General features: G+C 43.6%; 1 protein-coding gene across 1 annotated transcript in view; it reads left to right on the forward strand.

Moving 5' to 3' along the window:
* The window catches only part of SLC44A5 (solute carrier family 44 member 5), a 59,339-nt gene extending 42,045 nt beyond the window's left edge, over positions 1-17,294 (forward strand). The window contains exons 13-22 of the mRNA XM_052666098.1: positions 252-344; positions 1,947-2,034; positions 2,734-2,996; positions 4,990-5,084; positions 5,469-5,572; positions 6,785-6,858; positions 8,522-8,592; positions 9,939-10,027; positions 10,650-10,734; positions 12,320-17,294. Of these exons, the coding sequence (XP_052522058.1) occupies positions 252-344; positions 1,947-2,034; positions 2,734-2,996; positions 4,990-5,084; positions 5,469-5,572; positions 6,785-6,858; positions 8,522-8,592; positions 9,939-10,027; positions 10,650-10,734; positions 12,320-12,432 (1,075 nt within the window). The 3' untranslated portion in view covers positions 12,433-17,294. The remainder of the gene's footprint in view (positions 1-251; positions 345-1,946; positions 2,035-2,733; positions 2,997-4,989; positions 5,085-5,468; positions 5,573-6,784; positions 6,859-8,521; positions 8,593-9,938; positions 10,028-10,649; positions 10,735-12,319) is intronic.
* Positions 17,295-19,719: the final 2,425 nt, after the last annotated feature.

A 19,719-nucleotide genomic window follows, 5' to 3' on the forward strand; every position in this document is an offset into this window, starting at 1 on the left:
GAAGTGGAGAAAGAGCAGGTAGAAGACAGGCTTGAACGTGGCAAATAGATGACTTCAGCTATACTGGTGCCAATGAAGTGAAGTGGTAGAAATACTGAAGTAAAGAACTGCGGAGTTCTGAGGTCCTAGCTCCAGATTATTCTACCACCATCAACAAGTAGCTCAAACTAAAAAGGGTTATATTAGGAGCTGATAAAAAGCGTGTTTCTTAAATTGTTGTAACTTACTGATGTATTTTCTTTCTTTTACAGGGCTATTGGCTATATAATGTCTACATTGTTCTACCCAATTGTCACCTTCATACTCATTGCAATTTGCATTTCCTACTGGGCTGTGACAGCTGTGTATCCTTCTGCCTGTATACCTCTGTGGATGTTTTTCTGCTCTAAAAGAGAAGATCATGCTCTGTGATATCACCGAACCAAGCCAGTATCAAGAAGCCTATTTAGTTACCTGTCAGTTGCTGCATTGATGCAAGATTGTTTCTCACTGCATAGTTGGATGCAATGTATAGTTTGGACAGTGGACTTAATTTCTGCCAAGGCAGTAAGGATCATGTAAGGCCTTGTGTACTACTTAAGGTTGACTTTAATAGTTGAAAAAAACTCCTCAGCAAAGAAGGAATATGGCATTTAATGTGCTGCTTGCTCTACAGGCCCGGGGTCTCTTAGCTGGGGAATTTCCAAGTGGTCTTTATTCAGAGAAGCGTAGGAGAGGAATGAGAACTTACAGTGCATGGAGTTCTCTCAGCCACCACTGTTTGTTCCTGGAAAAGCAGGGATTTGACAAGATATTGGAAACAGGAGCATTGCTTTTTGAAAACAAAGTTTTCTTCTTTCGCATTCCACAATGTTCAGATGTGGTTGTTCAGGACAATGTGAATTTATCATTGTGCTCTGTGTCTACTTTCATCAAAGCAGAGTAGTCAAAGAACCACTGCATAAACGGCCTTGCCATAGTAGGCATGCAGGAGAGACTGAGGCTACCTTCAAGGTCATTGCAGAATCGCACTCATAGAATTGCAGGGGTTGGAAGGAACCTCAAGAGATCATTGAGTCCAACCACTGAGTCCAACCCCCTGCTAAACAGATACTTTACAGTAGGTCGCACAGGTGGGCGTCCAGATGGGTACTGAACATCTCCTGAGAAGGGGACTCCACTGCCTCTCTGGGCAGCCTCTTCCAGTGCTCCCTCATCCTTACTGAAAAGAATTTCTTCTGCATGTTAGTATGGAACTCCCTGTGTTGAAGTTTTAGGCCATTACTCCTTGTCCTATCCCTATGCACCACCAAGAAGAGCCTGGCCTCGTCCATTTGCTTCCCACCTCTCTTTAGGTAGTTACAAACATGTCAGATCCCCCTCTTAGTCTTCTTTTCCCCAGGCTGAACAGACCCGCGTCACCCAGCCTTTCCTTGTGGGGGAGATGCTCCAGACCCTGTCTCATCTTTGTGGCCCTCTGCTGAATCCCTTTTAGGAGATCCTTGTCTTTTTTGAACTGGGGAGCCCAGATCTGTACTTAGTGTTCCAAATGTGGCCTCACCAGGGCAGAGTAGAGGGGGAGAATCACCTCCCTTGACTTGCTGGCCACGCTCTTTTTAATGCGCTCCAGGATACCGTTGGCTTTCTTGGCCAAAGCGGCTCTCTGCTGGCTCATGGCCAACCTGTTGCCCCCCAGGAGGCCAAGCTCCTCTCCAGCACGTCAGCCCCTACACTTCCTCTTGCCCATTCTGGTCAGGCTTTATAGTTCAGAGATAGAGGTTGACTTAGTTCTCTGAGTAATGAGAATGCTCTGTCATGTCTTTCAGACCCTTGTGTACATACCTGCATAGCAAAAATAATGTTCCTATTATCTACACAGGCTCTTTAATACCAGTTGTTCCCCACTGCAGAGTCTTAAGTTGTTCAAAGCCTAGTTCTGTGATTCCTCCTTAAAACATTTCATTAAGTTTTCTAGCTACATCAGGAGAACCTGTGTATAAAGTAATGGCTAATCAAACACTGTGCAAGTATGCAAACCTGACTTGTGACCCAGAGGTAAGTGTAACTAGTGTTTACCTTTAGTAAAAATTACACTAATTGCATTTCTTAATTGCTATTAAATGCAATGCTAGGAAACATGCATATTTTAAAATAATTATTCTTTATGTTAAATCTGCAACTAGTATACTTCAGATAACACTCCTTTGTTCAGAGCAGTTTACAAACAAACTAATTTTTCTTCTAAACTGTGCTATAAGGCAGGTGGATGTTAGTGGCTCTATTTTACAGGGTGAGAAAGAAAGAAAAATACAGATTTATTTGGAAAGTTGTTTTTGAATTTGTAAAGTTTCTATTTCATTGTCTTTGCTTCAGTTCAGTTCAAATGAGTGATTTACCCAAGGTGCTGATTTGGTCTACTGTTTTCAAACAAATAGTATATACCTGGGTGTGTTTTCCTTAATGAAACCATAGCAATGTATGTATCTTAAAAGGATACTCCTGAAATTCAAATTCCATTCATTTTTGTTTCAGGCAAGTGATCAACAGCCCTTTTTGCTAACTACATTAAAGTCAAGCTTTTGCATAAGACATTAGCATAAATCCTGAAGTGTGTAAAAAGCTCATGTACTATTGGAATGCAGTGCTGGATAAGTTAAGGAAACATCAAGCAGAATTATACGATGCTGTATTGCCACTGACCTAGAGATACTCTATACAGAATTCACTGTGTTGTTTCTTTTTCTTTCTATGCAGACATTTAATACAACCAATGTAACAAAATTATGCCCAGGTGCTCAATGTACATTTGCTTTTTATGGAGGAGAAAGCCTGTACCATAAGTACATCTTCATCTTTCAGTTAGCCAATGCCTTTGTCTTTCTGTGGCTGGTAAACTTTGCAATTGCACTGGGTCAGTGTACCCTTGCTGGTGCCTTTGCCTCTTACTACTGGGCTTCTCGAAAACCAGCTGACATTCCACTGTGGCCGCTCTTCTCTTCATTTGGACGGGCAATACGGTAAGACTGAGAAGCTTTGTGTGAGCCTTGTAACTTATTCAACAAGTGCTCTTTTTAAAGTTAAGGAAGCCAGATGGAGAATATAAACTGAAAATGATTAGCCCGGAAGTGTATTCTTTAGGGGGATCATGAATCCAGTAGCCCAGCAGGGCAAGGCAGCTGTATCTTGATGCTGCGAGGTCCAGCCTTGCAAAAGCTGAGCAGCTATTCCCAGTAGGCACACACACCCAAATGCATGTATGCAGCACACACATACACAGCTGCCATGCAGGTTGACCTGCACACGCACAGAGTACTTGCACGAACACCAGCAGCCCTAGTGGCATCAGCCTGTTCCCCTCTACAGAGTCCCTTACTGATCAGTTTGAAGGTCTGCTGGTGTATGTAGCTCCCATCATCCCCTACATTTTTATCCAATTTTATGAATATATAATCGTACATGCACACAGATGTTTAGGGCGCATGTCCCGCCAGTAGCCTTAGACTCTTGTTAGTGCAGTAGCTGGTGCTTGGATCCCCAAACGCCCCAGTTACTCGCAGCTGGATGTACGAATCCCTGAGGCTCACAGCCCTGCTCCAGTTGTTCCTACACAGTCCTTTCCTCACTGACAGGCAGACAGACGAACTCACGCGCTTGTACGCACACATACCTCTCAGTAACCCTTGACATCTGTCTCTGGCAGTTTTCAGAACCCCTGGTTCCTCCAGCAGCCTCTTTCTCCAGGTGCCTTGCTCCTGGAGGCAAATACACAAAAAGGTCTCAGCCGATCCGCAGCTCCTACAATCTCTCCAGCGACTGACCAGGACCCTCAGGTCCCCCTAGTAGCCAGCTCATCCTGTAGTTTCAGCTTTAGGGAAATATGCACATACTTGGCTCCCAAGCTGCCTACGCTACTCACCAGCTAATTAACCTTAATATCTGCTGGCAGTCACACTCACATACTCTCATTTGCTCCAATTACTGGCACCACAGTTGCTCAGGCACTCTAACCTGTGGTCTTAGTTGAGCTTCTGGCATGCAGGTCCCTCACTAAGAAAAATAGCTGGAGGTGGAATTTAATAAGATAGGTCAGACTGTACTGATCAAATGCAGTGCATGGCCGGGAACTTTGCTGACCTGTAGCTATTTATATGCAGCCTTTTTGTACCTACCCTTATCCCTCATTTTTAACCATGCTTGTTCCTCAAGCTTGATTCCTCCCTTCACTTGCCTTTCATTCCTCCTCTAAGCATCTCATAATTCTCTTCCCTTGCAACCCAGAATGTGTCCAGTACCCCAAGTCATTAACACTCTCCAGTCTGAAAGGTGCTCAAGAAGTCAATTCTTGTTGACTTACCTTGATGGGCTTTACATCTGAGCCAAGGGACTGATGGCTCTCTTGGGGTTGGCTGTCCTTTCCTCTGAGTGCCTCATTTGGGATCCCCCTGAAGTTGTGCCTCTGTGCTTGCAGAGGTGAGCTTTTGGTAGGACAATCCTTCTGCTGTTACGAGTGTGGGTGAAGCAAGACAGAGCATTGTTCAGGATGTGCACCCCACTATTTTTGCTCTGTGTTGTGTCCTGTGCCCTAACTGCTGTCATTATAGGCTTAGCTCTTCTCATTAAAAGCATGATGCTTCCTGTCAACTCAGAGGATGCACTGAGTCAATAAGCGCATAGCTGACTAATAGAAAGTAAGGAATAGGCGCATTTTAAAAACCTGGGTATAGGATTAGTGAGCTCATAATAATCTTTTGATACTCAAAGCCTCTCTTGACTTGATGAGATAACTGGCTGACAGTTCAGCTTACAGCTAGGTTGCAGTGATTACATCTCCCATGCATACTCTGCCCAGACTAGGGCTGACTTTATTGTGAAAGTTACGTCTTTTCCAGCACTGCTCAAAGGGTTGTGCTGACAGGGAATGCGTGTTCAGTGCCACTGTGATTAAGATAAAGTTTTGACTGAACTAACTAATGTGAATGCAACCATCAAATAGCATTTATTTTGTTTTAGATACCATACTGGTTCACTGGCATTTGGAGCCTTAATTCTTGCAATTGTCCAGCTGATCAGAGTAATACTGGAGTACTTGGATCACAAACTGAAAGGTGGGATTTACGAATCGGCACTGGGTTATTAAAAGCTCCTTTGGTAAATTATTTCCTTCCTTTCTCCAGATGATTTTTCAGAAATGAAAAGAGATGACTTCCACATTAGCACTAGCCGTTGCAGTTCTATTTGACAGCCATGGAATTTGTGATGATTTGCTGAAATTGAGTGAGTTGGATCTTCAATGTGGAGTTCACGTGGGGCATGAATCTCATCTAGCTGAAAGCTTTTGAGCTAAATTTGGTTAGGAAGCAGAGTCTGTACCCAGGAGAAAAGAACATTTCTGCTTTCGCCACAGTTTTAAGATTTTCTTCTCAACGTGTTTCTGTTTTCTGGAGACTGTTCCTAAGTTCTGTCTATGATGTGCTTTCTCCTTTTTTCAGGTACACAGAACTCCTTCACTAGATTTCTACTCTGCTGCCTCAAATGCTGTTTCTGGTGTTTGGAAAGATTCTTAAAATTTATAAACAGAAATGCCTACATCATGGTATGTGCTGTCTTTGCATGTGGTCTGCCCTGTCTGGGACACTAAAATACCCTAGCAGTTACTAGTTGGTAAACAGCCAGCAGTACTAGAATCTGCTGAATGAATAAAGTGATTTGTGGGAGTTTTCAGGAAGTGCATGTGGTGCTACAATGGAAAAGTAAGGGGTTTTTTTTCTTCGAAGTTCTTTCCTTTTCTTGCCTGTCCTTGTCCTTTCTCCCTTCCCTACAAAGGAAGTGGAAGGGAATGGCAGCACTGGTTAATTTCCTCCCTCTGATTCAGCAGCAGGAGTCCTACTTCAACAGGAACGCAGACTTGTTTTTTACTGCGTGTTGATGCGACACTTCTGCTTGGAGGCAGCGTTTGAATAAGGATGTCAGAAGGCGTGTGGTGTCTGTATTTGTCCAGGAAGGCAAAAGCACGAATTCTATTAGCAGCAGCAGTGATATTACTCTAAAATAAATCCTGTTATTTTGGCTTCTGAAAGAGAAATCCCAGGTTGTCATTAAATAAATAGATTACGTTTTTCACCTGAGGATGTTCTGACTTGAAATAATGTAAGTGATTGAATGCTAGTCGCAGGCATTATCTCAAAGTAAGTGGGACTAACGGGTCCATTTTGACCCATGCTGTTGTTTTTGAACATCCTGTTTACAGCTGGCAAACTGACTGCACTCCAGAAGAGCTTTCTAAACACTGCCCGCTTTGTAGACGTTATTCCAGAAAGATGAAATGGTTTTGTTCCTCTGTCACTTCAGTGGCCATACTTCGTGCTGACGTAAATCCACTGACTTTGATACTGATATTGCTGATTTCTTCTTGAGACAGTCAGGTCCAAGTCTTTATCTAAATGGCTCAACTCACTTCTGCTCTTCAAGCACCTGTTCCTCTTCCACTGGGTATGAATCTCACGTGGGTAGCTAGCAAGGAGAAGAATCCCTCAGTAAGAAGCATTTTTTGCTCTCTTTGGAAAGCTAAGTTGTGCCCTTTCAGACCTGTAGGGGTAGCACGCTCAGAGTCAGGTGATTGGAAGAGAGATGAACGGTGCTGTGCCGCAGAGTGGCGGGAAGCGCCGTGAGGGGCCTGGGAGAAGCGCTGTGTTCGCGGAGCGTTCCCGGGCCGTGCGCTAGGGGGAGCTGTGCGCTAGGGAGCGTGATCCTCAGTGCCGGGCGCGCCCTGATCTTTCGAGTCCTTACCAGCGCTGTTATTTTGCAGATTGCCATATATGGTAAAAACTTCTGCACCTCGGCAAAGGAGGCGTTCTTTCTGCTCATGAGAAACGTGGTGAGGTAAGGGGCCGCCTGCTGTCCTTGGAAACGTCGGTGTTTGCTGCTGTTGCTCTGCAAAGACACACTTCCTTCCTCTTCCACCTCTGCTCCAACCATTACTGGTTCTGTCTAGAGACATGGCCATCACTTCTAGTAGCCAGTTTGTAAAAGGGAGCTGTCTGGCATAGTAACCTATGCAAACTTGATCTAATGTAACTGTTCCGTTTAGGTTGCTCTTTTAGAATCCTAAGCACATACTAGATTGTAATTCTGCCTGTAAGTAACTGATGGAAGCCCTATGTGAGAAGATCTGTGCGTAAAAAGCAATGGGATGATCATGGAATCATAGAATGACTGGGGTTGGGAGGGACCTTAAAGCCCATCCAGTGCATATCAACCTGTTACTGTACTGGAAGGCCACAGTGAGATCTCCCCAGAGCCGCCTTGTCTCCAGGCTGAAGCATGCCTGTCTCCTCAGCTTGTCTCCGGGAGAGGTGCTCCAGCCTTCTGAGCACCCTCGTGTCCCCGCTTTGGACCTGCTCAAACAGCTCGGAAAGTAGTTTATGTTATTTAGTGAAGGGCTGGGAGGAAGAGAGGAATTGAAGGGGATGTTGAAAGAGACCAAAATGGAACCAGTGCTTAAAATAGAGGAGGAAAGGACTGGATGGGGGAAAATGGAATACATCCACTCTGTTACCCTGCATTAATATCAGAACAGAGGTGCTGTGTCTGTATCAGGTACTGCCTCTGCAGGAGGAAAAAGAAGGTGCCTTTGATTCCTCTCAGAACTACCACCTCACTGTCCTTTGTGTTTCTGCTCTTAATAGGAGTAATAGCTAAAATGCAGACATACAGTTTTATTGTTTTGTTTATTTTGTGTGTTTTCAGTTCTTGATCTCCCATGGGCTAATAATGATTTATTCTCTTTAATATTTGTTAATGCTCATCCATCATGGCAGTCAGTACGGTATATTACCCTATGCACAGCTGTCACTGCTGGCATGAGGCTGATGATGCGAAGCTCGTTTTCCATACCATTATTTACCTGCAATTTCTGATAAGACAGGCTGGCAGGATTTCAAGCAGAAGGCGGCAGCTGTTGCTTTCAGTGAAGTCTGCAGGCTTACTGTTTTTCTGTCTGGCTTCCTTCATTCGTTCATCAGTGGCTGTCCCCCTGCTTTGAGAGCTCCTACCTTCAGTGTAACCATGTATCTTAAAATAGCGATGTGGATTTGGCATGAAGTCACAAAATGTGGCCAGATGGGACCAAGAGAGAAGAGGACCTGCCAACAGTCTGCATAAACTTTGCTTTTTGTTGTGGTGTTTATTTTGCCTCTTTTGGGCTAGCTTGTCTGTGACCCTAGCGGGAAGTTTGAAACAAGGATATTTTGACACTTTTTAATTTTTTTTTAATTTTTGTTTTTTTTACCAAGGGCAATAGGCAGTCTGCAGGCCTAATTCACTGGGCCTGCCTTGTTAAGGCCTAATTCAGCAAGATGCTCGGGTTGTTTGGGTTGTTTTTTGCCTCGTTGGATTAGGCTGTAATGAAGTTCTTCTCAATGCTGCTTTTGTTACATTGTCAGTCTGTGAAACCAGCTTTTGTCAGTTATCCATAGATGTAATGAAGAAGAACACAAATTGAAGGTTTGTGGTAACTATGTATCCTTTGTCCTTTGCTGAACAGAGTTGCAGTTCTGGACAAAGTCACAGACTTTCTTTTATTCCTGGGGAAAATTCTGGTAGCTGGTGGTGTAGGTAAGATGACTGATTTTTTTCCAAATTCCTATTTACTGTTACCTACAAGTGTGCCTCCCGTGTTCATGTATGCTTACTTAGCAGTTAAGAGGTTCTCTTTGGTCTGACTATTGAATTATTATGTTTTTTCTTTTTCCTCCTCTTTATTCCCTGTGTGGTTGTACAGCATCTTTTCTGTAATTGCTTTTGTTAGGCTGGCAGGTGTTGCTAACATTCTGGACTTCTGCAGCCAAAGCACTGCAGCTGGATCAAACCAAATTCATACCCCACAGATCAGCCATGATCCGTTCTCTCTCCACGAGAGCGGAGCAGAGGAGCTCCTTGCGTTCACCTGGAGCAGGCAGCACACACGAGGGAGGTGGTGCAGGTCTGCAGGGGTGGGCATGAAGTCGTGCCATATTCAGTCCCATTCAGAAAAATCTCCAACCAAAAGTAAAGAAATAAGATGTTTATAATATCCACGCAGTTCTTCTTTGCTGTCAGTAAATATAAAAAAATATTTTTTGATATTTCATGGCTTGAATTGATCTTTTAAAAATGAAACACTTGGAGAAATTCAGGTTGGTAGTATTTCTTTACAGCTTATCTATGTTGTGACAGCAGTTTCAAAACGTTGTTTTACTAATAATGTAATTTGTATTTTGTATACTTTAAAAGATTACTGGTGAACAATATTGTGAGTAGAAATTGAAAATTATTATCAAGACCAGATCTAAATTTTTCTGTCATTACTGCAGAAGGCCTTGCAAGCTGGGGCACAAAATTGATTTGAAATATTTTTGAAATGTAAGCCATGAAGTACTGAAACTCATTCGTGCCTTCTTTCTCTTCAAAAATAAGTTCTTTTGACTACTTCCATTTTAAATGAGCTGTTCTGTTCTAAATCTACTGTTGTGTACTTCACTAGCACTGCTATTTCTTTTTATTTTATTATGAAATAGTTAAGAATTTCTTCAAGCAATGGAATCTAAAGCTGGATTTTGCTGACTGCTTTTATTTTAGGAAAAAAAATCCACCCACTCATCTTTGTTATTATCCCACATTATTGTCATCTTCATTATTATTCATCATCATTTTGAAATTAAATCCAGCAAAGTGGTGAAATAAAGCAACTGTTTGAAGTCTTCCTGGACCTATGAATACCATTATGGTAACTGATTCATGTACATCTCTCTTCTGTTCAGAATACAGATCCAGGAGATAATTAGGGTGGAGAAATGTATCGTTCACAGACTCTTGTATAAACCAACCTTGGGCCTACTGTATGTTGCTCTTGTCACATCCCTCCTTTAGGTGTTCAGAAATCAGGTACCCCAGGAATTGCTAATCTTTTGTGCTTCTTGCAGGTGTTCTCGCGTTCTTCTTCTTCACACAGAGAATACCAGTCTTTGCCCAGGAAGCACCAGCACTAAACTACTACTGGGTACCATTGTTGGTAAGGCAACTGTCTAACCCCCTGAACACAGAAGGCAGTTTGAGGTGTTCAGATTAGTCAGGGTGTGCTCTGCTAACAGCTGCTGTCGTGCTCTTCAGTGAGGAGCTCTGTTATATTCCGCTCCTCTGGGTTGCTCAGACAGAAGTCGCACTGCAGTAACTCTGCACCTTCTGGGAAAAAAGGTTTCAGGTTTTCTTTGCTCAGGCTTCCCAAACAGCAAAGGCTGATGGTGAAGCACCAGTGACACTGTGGCTTCTAATGGAAAAAGTCTGTGTTGTCCCTTTTCTTGCTACAGAGCAGCCCATGGGGACTGTGGAACAACTCTAGGATGAGTGATTCTTTAGATTACTGTCTTTTGAAGGAGCTCAGAATGTGCTTACAGATATTCTCCATGGAGGTTGAAATGGCTTCAGTTTGACAGCTGAAAAACTGGTGGCTACTGCATGCAGTGTCTTGAATGTCTAATCCCTTTCCACAGCATCAGTAGCATCTAACAAAATTAAGGAGATGCAATTAAATCTTCCAAAGTTTGCTTAGCAGAGTAGGCATCTGACTTGTGTTAACATCGCCACATTGGTGTCGAGCTAACATTTGGGGTTTTATTGTGGTTTGTCTTTTGTAGACTGTCATTATTGGCTCCTACCTAGTGGCACACGGGTTCTTCAGTGTCTATGCAATGTGTGTTGATACACTTTTCCTCTGCTTTTGTAAGTACTGAGTTTTCTTTCATTAATACCTGTGAGTCACAGGAGGAGTACAAAAGCACCTGTTCTGTTCCTTACAGAATTCTGTTTACGTGCTTGGAGATTGAGTGAGGAAAAGTATTACTTTGCTTTTTAGACTCACTCTTCGATGCATGCTTGTGTGCAGAAGTGTGTCTCAGTCTTAAAGTAAGAGAAGGGAGTTGCAGCTCACATGGATATCTGGCTTTTCTTCTTCAGATGTTCTTTAACTGTTACTAACTTCACTGAGTGAAGGCTGAAATAAAATGAGCAGCGCTCTGTGCAGCCCTGTCATTCTGAGGCCATACCACTGGTTCTTCTCAGCATGTATTGCAGAGTGTTTTATGCAAAAGACAAAATATACTAGGAATTTCCTTCTTTTCTCATGACTGATTATCCCTGTACATTTGAAAGATCTGTTTTATGTGTGAGATAATACCAGGCTAGTGTAAAACAATAGGGGGTTCTTAAAAGAGCTTATGGACACGCATTTGGTATGCCCTAAGACATTTTGTCAGCGCTAGAGGCACGAGCAGATATCCACCTAACACTACTAATAATCATCCAGTAAATAAGTTAAAATGAAAACAAATAAGCACATAAATGGTTACTCAAGTTAAGAATATTAACTTGAGTTATAGTTAAGAAGTTGAGAATAAAATGCAAATTAATCAAACTGATAAAGTTTAGGAAGTTGGTTGGCACACTCAAAACTATCAGATCTTCATTTTAGTTTACCCCAGAGGCCTACAGTTAATCTATACGTGCAGTACATGCTGTCATGTCACGACATGCTGTCGTGAAGATTGGCGTTCTCTGACATCTGTGGCCGTTCCATGCAACTAGTGCTTTCTGTTTGGCTTGTCAGAAGCAGCTGCCTGCCTTTGCAAGGCTGCAGTTGCAGTAACCCTTCTCCACTGCACGCTCTTTCCAGACTGCCCCTCAGTGTGAAGTTGTTCACCTGTCTGTGTGAGGCATTAACGCTGGGCTGAACCCAGACCAGTGATGTACACACAACCTTCTGTAGGAAAACAAGGAATACAACCATCTCGTTACTTTAAATCCATGTTCTGTTTTGCTTCCCGTGCTTCCATTTGCTGTCATACAATAGGAAATACTGTAGGATGTTGTGCACTGGCAGCACTAGGTTTTTTGGAGAGCTTCATCTCAAGCAGTGAAAAAGGTCCAGTTGAAAAAAATGCTTAAACCCAAAGCTACCTCTGGTCAAAATGTGGGCTGCTTTAGAAAAAACGTGGCCACCAGCATTGTGGAGGCATTGTGAGTTCCTGACAACCTCACTTACAGCTCCAGAGCAAAGGAATGGAGAACAAAAGGGATGCGTGGCTGTCACTTTAAAATAATTAGGTGTGTGCCTCTGCTTTATGTAAAACAATGTCTGACTTGTGAAAAAAAGTTTTGTGGTGTCCTTCAGCATTTTAACGATTCAGAACTTTCCCTGAGAGTTTTTAAAATATTGATTCTTTTGCTCTCTCCGTTCCTCAACTCTCTCTCTTTCTCTCATGCGTGTGTTTGGTGTGCTGCTGTTTGCTGCTTTGCTGTGTAAATTCAGGTGAAGACCTGGAAAGAAATGATGGATCTACAGCAAAACCCTACTTCATGTCAGCTAGCCTCCACCGAATTCTAGGGAAGAAGGAGCTAAGCCCTAAGAAGGCAATAGGATAACATGCAATAAACCTCAGCATCAAAACAGTGTCACTTTTAAGCAAAATGTGTGTAAATTAGGCACAAGTAAATACTGTAAATGATGCTTCTGGTTAATGGGTGATTCTTTTTTCCTCTTGCTTACATCTTTAAAAAATCAGCAGCATTGATAATGTTTTATTAGTTTAAAAGCTTAAGCTAACAGCTGTGAAACAAGGCCACATTTTAGTCTATAGAGTGCCTATGGAAAGAAAAAATGTAAATTTGAAGCTTTTGTAAGTCTATAATAATGTTTTAATAACTTTTTTAACACAAGTTGCTGCCTTAAATGACAGCAGTTTTGATAACATTTCTTTTTATAAGTGTATATTTGTAAAAGATATTCAGGCAATTTTTTGAAAGCACTAAATGTAACCTAATTAGCCATAAAAAAGATAGTTTGGGAGTCTCTAGTTAACCAGAGATGCTACTAAATCTGTAAATATGGTGCTATGATTGTATTTTTTGTACATGCTGGTTGTCAGCTATTTAAACTGTGATTATACATGCATTAATGGTTCCCTACACTGAAATGTAATAAGGTTTTAATCCCGTTGACAAGTGTGTGTTCTAAGAAATGATGGTACGTGTAGTCCTGAAGAAAGCAATCTGAGAAGACTGCTCTCTCTGTTGGTGCTGCTTAAAGTGAAGTTTTCTTTGAGCTGTGCTTGAAAGATGATATAATTGAGACAGGATCCCATGGTGCTTCAAAGAGAGATCTGTGGTTCACGCAGACGAAGTTCTGTCTGATCCACGTTGGCAAAGGTATCATTTCCTAGCTGATGTGTAAAAGACAGATGCTTGTGTTAATATCCCGTCTTCAGTGAGTCTTTGTATTCTACATTATGAGGAAGTTGAGCTGCGCTGAGAGGAAAATGGAACGCGATATTTTGTTTTCCTTGCAAGGAAGTTTTGGCTGTATGTGCACACAGGACCTCCGCTGCATCTGCCTAGTTCAGAAAGGCTTCTCAGTAGGTACTGCAATGGCAGCATGGGTTCTGAGATCCAAGGCGTGCACTTCCTGCAGTCTCTGGTCTCTCAGTGGCTTATACAGTAAGATACGAAAATAAGATATTGGACTGGAGTCTCCTCATGGTGCAGCATTAATTGGCTACTGGAAGAAACTCCAAAAGATTTGGTGTCCTCTTTGAGACTCGTTAAGATCGTTGGTTGTTAGAATTTTTTATTTTTTTTTTTAGGAAAAGCATATTAACATTCTGTTCAGGCCTATGAACCTCCCTTTAGTAGAACTGTCGCTGGGTCAAGTTACAGCTCTGCTCATAAAAAGTATCTTATACTCTGTCTACAGAGTCCATTACTGCCATGAGCTGAACTAAAAAGGTTCTGAGGCGTGCTACTAGTTTTCACGTATTCCACAGTACTAAATGAGGTATTCCATTGCCACTTTCAGGAGCTGGCATGTGACATACCTCTTCTAAATCCATGGCAGGAATTTGGCTGCTGGAAATACTTTGCTAGCCCAAAGAGTCTCTTGCTATCACAAAGAGAAAGGCAAATTCTTTTCCAAATGATCTGAATTCTTATTTCTGGGGAAAATTTACTGACAATACATATTCCAAAATGATTTTTGCTCTTTGACTTACGGCTTCAGTTTGTGATCACTTGAATCCCAACAAGGACAGACAGGCTATCCTTTATGCAGTAGGCCTGGGGTGATGCTAATGCACGAGTGTTGTCACCCACCTGCTTGGAGTCATGGGCATGATGGGGTCATGGAGTCCTGTGAGTGGAGGTACGAGTAGCAGGGTGCTGGTGTGAGTTCTGTGATCCAGCAGGCACCGTAGCTCTTCCCCCCGAAGCACAAATGAGTGGTTCTCGTTTGGACTTAGATAATGTAAAATAAAGGCATACCGTTTCCAACTGAACTGGTGACTGGGCACCTTCGGTTTTTGAGAACCTCACTTGAGATACTGTAAACTTGACTTACAGAAAGGGCTGAGAAATATAGCTTCTGAAAACTGACTTATGGTTTCTGTCCTCATCATCTTTCTATTCTCATCACACGTGTGGCAGTGAATATTGAAACCCCTATTACTCGGATGTTGTCCGAGAGAATTAAGCCAGTAACATCATGGGCACATGTCACTGTTAGTAGAAATCTCACTTGTCTGCGAGATTTGAGCTTACGGTCCGTGGTCTGCTTATTACCATCTTTTAACCACCATGCAATTAGTTTGCAGCTAAAGGAACTGCATTAGGTAATCTGTATGTCGCTACTGGACCCCAGGCTCTTTCTGGGACCTCAACTGAAAAAGCTCATTTCTGAATACGGTGTGCTTTTTTTATCATATGAATGTAACCGTAGGGATTATTAAGAATGAAGTGTAACAGAGTAGTATACAGTTATTTGATTAGAGGACTTTTGTAACAAACCTATGCATTTACTAAAGGAATTTCTAAAAGTGAAAATTTTAAATTGCATTATTATTTATATACAGTAAATATATATAAATGTTATAAATCACTCCACTCACTATTTTGTGAAAATAAATTATTTAGAATGTAAGCGATCATCATTTCTGAGAAGAAAATTTAAAAGCCATTTTCTTTATGATATAACTAAGAGAACTGTGAAAATAAAAGCAATACCATATTAATTTTGTCATCAATAAACTGAATAAATAAGTAATAATGATTTAATAGTAAAATTGGCTTAAAAAAATAAACTACTGTTAATGAAATAAGTAGAAATTATTGCAAGTATTTACTTGGAAAACACTCACTTAGAAGTTTTTAGGCTGGTAGGATGGCCCGGTTAGTCCTGGGGAGCCGTGTCCGGAGATTTGCCCCACAGCTTCCAGTGCCAGCGTCTGTGGATCTGGGCATCTGCCTTGTTGCTCGAGTTAGAACCAAATTTGAAGTTCCGTTCTTTGCTGTGGAGTGGAATGTGCGGCTGAGTGTAAGGCAGTGGAAGGTTACGTTTTCCTTGATCCTGAGCCAGCCAGAGTCGGTGATGAAATTTCCAGTATTTCATGAGGGCAGGGCAGCCCTGCGCGGCGCCGTGCGGTGGGGGGCTGTGCTGCAGGCAGTCAGGGACGGCTGGGGACCTGGAAGCCCAGGAGCCCTGGTGCTGCTGCTGTGTGCGAGGCACCCGGCGGTGCTGGGGGGATTTCTGCTGTCCTGCCCAGCCCCGGGCTGCGCGTTTTTCTGGCCAGTGGAAGAGCTGGAGAAGTGGGATGGCTGTGAAGAAAGGCCCTGTTAAGTGCATCAGACTTCTTTGGAGTTCTTGAACAAGCAGAATGTAGAAGCTATGAGATACTAGAAAATAGCCAGTATCATATCCATGCAATAAGCTTGCTTTAGTTCTGGTTTAATTCATTGTGTCTCCCTGTGATATATTAATGGATGGCTTTTATTTGCATGTCTTATACCAAAGTTTTAATGTCAAGCCTTCAAATTTTGTAAAGAAAAAAAAAACAAAAAAAGGAACCTCCTCCCTCCAAGTCCCCCTTCACTCCCCCCCACAAAAAAAAAAAAAAAAAAAAAAAAAGTGAAATGAGATTATTTTCCTGACTGAGGCTTTTTTCCAAGTAGTATCCAGCGGTTGGTTATGGTGGGTCGGGTGCTGTAAGGATGCTGAGTAGTCCTGCAAACGTCAGTATTTACACGTATGAAATGTTTCGCTGTTGCACATCCTGCAGTAGGCCGGTGCGGTGATCTGGCAGCCATAATGTCAGGCTTATCCTGTGGGAGGTCAGTAAGTGTTCTGAAATCGGTTGCCATGGCAGTCACTGTAGAAGACTGTCCTCTGTAACGGAACGTCCCTCCGACCGGTCGCTTGTTGCTCAGCCTGGACGCCTGTGCCCTCTGACGAAGTGCCTTACCTGGCTGTTGTTTTACCTGGCTTATATCCTGAAGTTGATTCGCGTCACATAAATGACTCAACAGAAAAGGCTAGCTAGGAGAAGCAGTACTCTATTTGAAATTAACTGGTACAGAGCTTAATTGTAGGAAAAAAGTCAGATGTATTTGAATTGCATAATGCAACATGCACAATTTTTCTGTTGCTGTTGTCAGAGCATGCCGTTTGGCCCAGGAGAAAACACGTGGCAATTGTGCTGTTGCAAACAGTTAAATAAAAATGATGTCAGAGCATTCAATTTTCAGCGGTAGACTTCTTTATACCTTCGATTTATGGATAGTGGACTTCCACGTGCGGCCAATTCTGCCTCCGGTGACAGCGTCCGCGAGCACCGCGCCCCATGGCTGCGGGGAGCATTGGGGCACAGCTGGAGTGAAAGCAGCTGGGAAATGCACGTGGTTCTGCCGCAGCGTGTTGGTCGCTCACGAGCGTAAAGTCATTTCCATTTTAAGACTGATGGTTTGCTATTCTGGAGGTGTTTTATAAACTATTCTAGATTTTTTATCTTTTGATACAGGTGATGATTTTTTGAGGTAATAAGTAATTTGTACTGCGCTGTAATCAAGTGGGAAATACAACTGTTTCTTCATGTTTAATTAATACTACTAGCACTAACACTGCAGCTGTCTGTTATGTGACGTTACAGAAAGCCCACAGGCATTTGTCCCCTAGAACAAGGTGTAAGATCACAGAAGGGCTTTGCAAGGACTGAGAAATGGAAATTGCTGTCTGTTTCAATAATTATGTGATTGGTAAAGGTGTGTTATTATCGTGCCAAAACCAAGTTAACAAGAGCGCACGGCAGCTTGAGCTCTAAAACCTGTTCGCTTCTGCTATGCAGAAATAGGAACGTATTGTTTAAACACCTTTGGTAACTGAAGCGTTTAATATTTAATTCTGTTGTTGCTCACTGTTTTACAGCTCTTGGGGATTGTTCTAATAAAGATTTAGATACAAAGCAGAGTGCGTGTGCTCGTGCAGCGCTGTGCGCGGCCCCGGGCCGGGATGGAGGGCGGGGGGGGCGGCCGCTGTGAGGGGAACGCGGGAGGGCGGGGCGCGGCTGCTCCTTAACGGCCGGGAGCTGCCGGTGCTGTGGTGGCGGCCCGGGCGCTGGCGGTGCCGTTGTGTTTCTTCGACCGCGTAGGGAACAAGCGCGGCTTTTTAGTCGGACCTGTTCAGAAACCTTTTTGCCGGACGACTTTGTACCAGCCGCAGTCCTGCCCTGTGATTTGGTTTCCGCAGACTCGGCCAAAGCCGTGCTTTCCTCCTGCCCCGTGTTGGCGGGTCGCCGGGCGCTCGGCGCGTGCAGGAGGTGCTGAGGGCTGCAGCTGCGCGGGCGCGTGCCGCGTTCCGTCTCGGCCTTTGGTGTAAGGGGAGGAAGAGGAACAGCACTGCTGCCTGCAGTGCAATGTTTCCAGGTTGACGGGAGAAATTAAGTTAAAATAATAATAATTTCTTTGAAAAAGTGCTAACGTGTTTCAGAGGTGAGGACGAATTTCAGCAGAGGCGGCTCAGCAGCGCTGGAGCTGCTGTGCGGACAAAGGCAGAATTCCAGCGGGGTGCCGACAGCCGCAGCGGGCTGCTGTGTGCCGCCGTGCAGCCGAGGGCGCTCTGGCCTCGAGCTCTCGCTGCGATGAAACCACGCAGCAGAGTTTCTGAGTTAACACAAAAACGAGGCGATGCTTGCAGGCATCTGGGCATTGCTGGCACCTTGCAGAGCGGGGCTGTGCTGGCAGGAGGCGTTCGTCTTTCTCTGCAAGTGAGCGAGAACATGGCGACTGGGCAGCAGATTCATGGGTACATAGGAGTTCCTCTCATAGTTGCAGCTTATGTCATTTAAAGCTACGCGTTCGGTGCATAAGGGTTCGCAGCAAGAGATACGGTTGCTTGGAGAGGTAACTGCTGTCAGTTCCAATGGGGCCGTCAGTGGGTCGGTGTTGCGCAGTCCTTGCCGGCCAGAGCCTGTGGTGGGTGAGCAGCGGTGCTGGTATGGCACAGCATGCAGCAGTTCCACCCTGCTCTGCTCTGCGACTCTCGGAGGGAAAGAGTGAAATGAAGGTGGTCACAAGGCAAATGCTTATGGAGAAGAGAGTGAGTCTGCCCCACGAGTTTGGATGTGCTCAAGTTCAGTTCCAGCTATACAGTAGAAGATGAACTCTAAAAGTCATCCCCTAAAGGACACTGGCTTTTCCTGACCCCAGTTTAGCAGCTGAGCCGACATGGGCAGAGAAGTGAGCCCTGCAGAAATGGATGACTTCCCTGCTGCTGAGAAGAGGAAAGGACACTGTTGCTTTGCAGTAAGTCTACAGTAAGGAAAATGTGCTTATTTTTGGTTAATATTATATCAGATGCAATTTAGTCTGTTAAAGCCACGCTACCATTATCTGAGTTCAGGTGATGATGTATAGCCCTGCAGAACCTGTCAGTGTACTCAGCTGCCAAAAGATGCACTTGTGATATACACATTATTTTAAGGGAATGTTGGAGAAGGGAGGACTTTTACTATGTGTCTCATATGTACATAGTTACTTTAATTAAATTTGCTTTAACTACATCAGTATCTCCTTTTAACACACATCATCTGTTGGAACACTATTTGTAGTTCTTCAGAAAATGTCAGGCTTACTAACAAAATTGTCTTTTGCCTCCTTGAAAGCGTGCTTTCAGACTGACATGTTTTACATCTCACAGACTTTCTTTTCATTCCTGTTACCTTTAAATCTACCAACGGCTGCAGGCCATAGAAACTTTAACCTCCATCCAGATGAGTTCAAAATGCAGCCTGGTTTTCTGAAGTGTACCAGGATTCCACTCTTTACAGGGATCCTATTTTGCAAAGCTCGTGGTTATTCTTTCCAGCTGCTGCCTCTCAAGGTTGGCCTCATACAATGTAGGCTTGGGGTGCCAGCCAGTAACCCAGGTTGCCACTGGGTGGGACACAGCGTGGCTTCTTGGTTTCAGGCAGTACTGTTCTGCTGGGGGAAGTGCAGAGCTCTGCTCAGGGCACTTCTGCAATGGCTGCTGCACTGGGAAATGGGAGGAGAAGGCTCCTGGCTGCCCTCCTTGCTGTGGGTGTGGTGCATCCTAACTGTGCTGCAATTGCACTGAGCAGAGTGGTGATGCAGCCAGGAGGAGTGGCTCAAACTGACTGAAATTTCTACTGAAGAAGGAAATGATGCCATAATTGACTTACTGTAGCGAAACAGACTCTGGCCATAAACATGGGATCGAAATTTTTCTGCCCTTTGTCTTGGCCAGTGTTTGATGTATACCATCTGTGATGCCTTTGCAATTTGACTTTGCAGATGAACACTGCTCTTAGAGTGTTTTCTTGTAAGACCTGGCATGCTGCTGCAAATCCACACAGCTGCAGATGGCTTGGAAAG

The sequence above is a fragment of the Tympanuchus pallidicinctus genome, unplaced genomic scaffold, assembly GCF_026119805.1.
Source record: "Tympanuchus pallidicinctus isolate F22 unplaced genomic scaffold, pur_lepc_1.0 scaffold7, whole genome shotgun sequence".
NCBI classification, from domain to species: Eukaryota; Metazoa; Chordata; class Aves; order Galliformes; family Phasianidae; genus Tympanuchus; species Tympanuchus pallidicinctus.